Source organism: Eimeria tenella, genomic scaffold, assembly GCF_000499545.2.
Source record: "Eimeria tenella Houghton genomic scaffold, Eth_scaff4172, whole genome shotgun sequence".
Lineage (NCBI taxonomy): Eukaryota > Apicomplexa > Conoidasida > Eucoccidiorida > Eimeriidae > Eimeria > Eimeria tenella.
In genome coordinates, this window is record NW_013545088.1 from 1,715 (window position 1) to 4,045 (window position 2,331).

Here is a 2,331-nt window from a genome sequence, read left to right on the forward strand (position 1 = left end):
ACCCTAAACCCTAAACCCTAAACCCTAAACCCTGAACGCTAAACCCCAAACTCTTTTTCCCCGCCTGGCCGTGGCTAGCTAGCCGTAGCTAGCTGGCCCTGGCTAGCTGGGTAGCTGGCTACATGGCTGGTAGCTAGCTGGCTAGCTAGCTAGCTGGCTAGCTATGTATCCGGCTGGCGAGCTAGCTGGCCAGCTAGCTACCTGGGTAGCTCTCTATCTGGCTAGCTAGCTAGCTGGCTAGCTAGCTACCTGGCTAGCCAGCTAGCTGGAATCGCCTCTCTGTGTGCCTCTGTTTGGCAGCAAGCTGAGAATGGGTCCGTGAACCGTTACGTGTGCTGCTGCTGCTGCTGCTGCTGCTGCTGCTGCTGCTGCTGTGGACGCGCAGGCCAGCATTTTGCTGCTGCTGCTGCTGCAGTTTGTCTCCTGTCCCCCGAGGAATTCTCTGTGTCTCCCCCCATTGGCCCAGCGGGGCTGCCGCTGCTGCTGCAGCTGACCACTCCGCAGCTGCAGGGGCTTCCGCCGCAGCTGCAGCAGCAGCTAGAAGACCACCTTCTCTGCAGCAGCAGCAGCAGCGACAGCAGCAACAGAAGCAGCAGCAGCAGCAGCAAAGGCTGCTGCTGCCTCGTCGTGCACCCAGATGGCTCCCGGGAGACGATCCCAGCAAACTTTCGCGGAGGACACATTGAGATAGCTCTTTCCCCAGTAGTGCTAGAGGTATGTGCTGCTGCTGCTGCTGCTGCTGCTGCTGCTGCCACCTCGAAAAGAATGGAACTGGGTGGTGGGGCTCTTTCTGCAGGCTGAAGATGCAGCAACAGAGGACCAGCAGCAGAAGCAGCATAAGGAACCGCAGCAGCAGCAACAACAGCAGCAGCATCAGGAACCGCAGCAGCAGCAACAACAGCAGCAGAGCGATAGCCGCATGGCGACTAAGAACAGCAGCAGCAGCAGCAGCAGCAGCAGCTCTAGCAACAGCAGAAGCAGCAGCAACGTATATGTGCTGCAGCTCTACTTGTCTTTTAATGGCATAGAATTCAGCAGCACGCCGAAGCCCTTTGAGGTGTATAAGCAGCTGCAGGTAGACCAGTTGCTGCTGTTCACCCTTCCTGCTGGTGCTGCTGCTGCTGCTGCTGCTGCTCCCAGCGTCAGCAGCAAGCCAGAAGCTGCAGCAGAACCTGCAGAGGCAGCAGCAGAGTCTGTGCTAGCCCCGCTACCAGCCTTTGAAACAACAGAAGCAGCGCAGCAAACAGCAGCAGCAACAGCAGCAGCGGAACCAGCGCCTGCCGCAGCAGCAGCAGCAGCGGCTGCTGCTGCTGCAGCTGCTGCTACTGCTGCTGCTGCTGGTGAGCTGCAGCTCGTAGATGAAGACTCTCTGCTCGGCAGCAACACATTTGCTGCTGTGCTGCTGGAGTGTGCGGTGTCTATACACTCCCCTTGCTTCCGACTGACGGTGCTGCCAGAAGCTCCTGCTGCTCCTGCTGCTGCTGCTGCTGCTGCTGGTGGGCACCACCGCAGGAGCAGCCAAATAGCGCCTCGCCTACTTCATGCCAATGAGCCAAGCAGCCATGCAGTCCCCTTGCCTGCAGCAGCAGCAGCAGCAGTAGCAGCAGCAACAGCAGCAACAGCAGCCGGGGGAGCAGAAGCTGCTGCTGCTGCTGCTGAAGCAGAAGAAGCAGCGCCGCTGCAGCTAGTTGTTCCTGCTGCGTTCAACAGCTCCGCGCAGCAGCGGCTTGTTGCGCTCTTTGAGAGCAGCAGCAGCAGCAGCAGCAGCAGCGGGCGGCCCGGCAGCAGGCGCGGAGCCTCAAGAGACAAAGCAGCAAAAGGTGCAGCAAGAAAGTCTCCTGCTGCAGTGCCCTTGGGGGGCACTTCCAAAGCTGCTGCTGGTGCTGGCAGCAGCAGCAGCAAGGGCGCAGCAGGGGACAAGCAGCAGAAGCAGCAGCAAAAGGCTGCTAAGGGGCACCAGCAGCAGCAGGCGCAGCAACAGCAGCAGCAGCAGCAGGAACAAAAGCCCGAAACCCCTGAGGAGAGCCTCCAAAAGGTCATTGTGGTGAGACACCAGACAGCAGCTAGCTAGCTGAGCTAGCTACTGGTGCCTTTGGCTAGCTAGCTGACGGCTGCGAACTAGCTGCAGCTAGCTAGCCATGCTCAGGCCGCTACGTTTAGCTAGCTGTAGCTAGCTAGCTATGGCTAGATAGCTGCGAAGAACCCATTGTAGCTGGCTAGCTAGCTAGTAGCTAGGCCACTGTAGCTAGCTTCTAGCTAGCTAGCTAGCTAGCTAGAAGCTAGCTGTGGCTAACCAGCCGTGGCTAGCTAGCTGTGGCTAGCTAGCTGTGG

General features: G+C 59.2%; 1 protein-coding gene across 1 annotated transcript; it reads left to right on the plus strand.

Moving 5' to 3' along the window:
- Window positions 1-310: 310 nt before the first annotated feature.
- On the plus strand, window positions 311-2,071 carry ETH_00035940 (uncharacterized protein; the record flags this gene model as incomplete). The annotated part of the gene is made up of 3 exons (XM_013379925.1): window positions 311-314; window positions 416-714; window positions 797-2,071. 3 exons carry the CDS (start codon window positions 311-313, stop codon window positions 2,069-2,071), a joined length of 1,578 nt encoding a protein of 525 aa, XP_013235379.1.
- Between the last annotated feature and the right edge of the window lie 260 nt (window positions 2,072-2,331).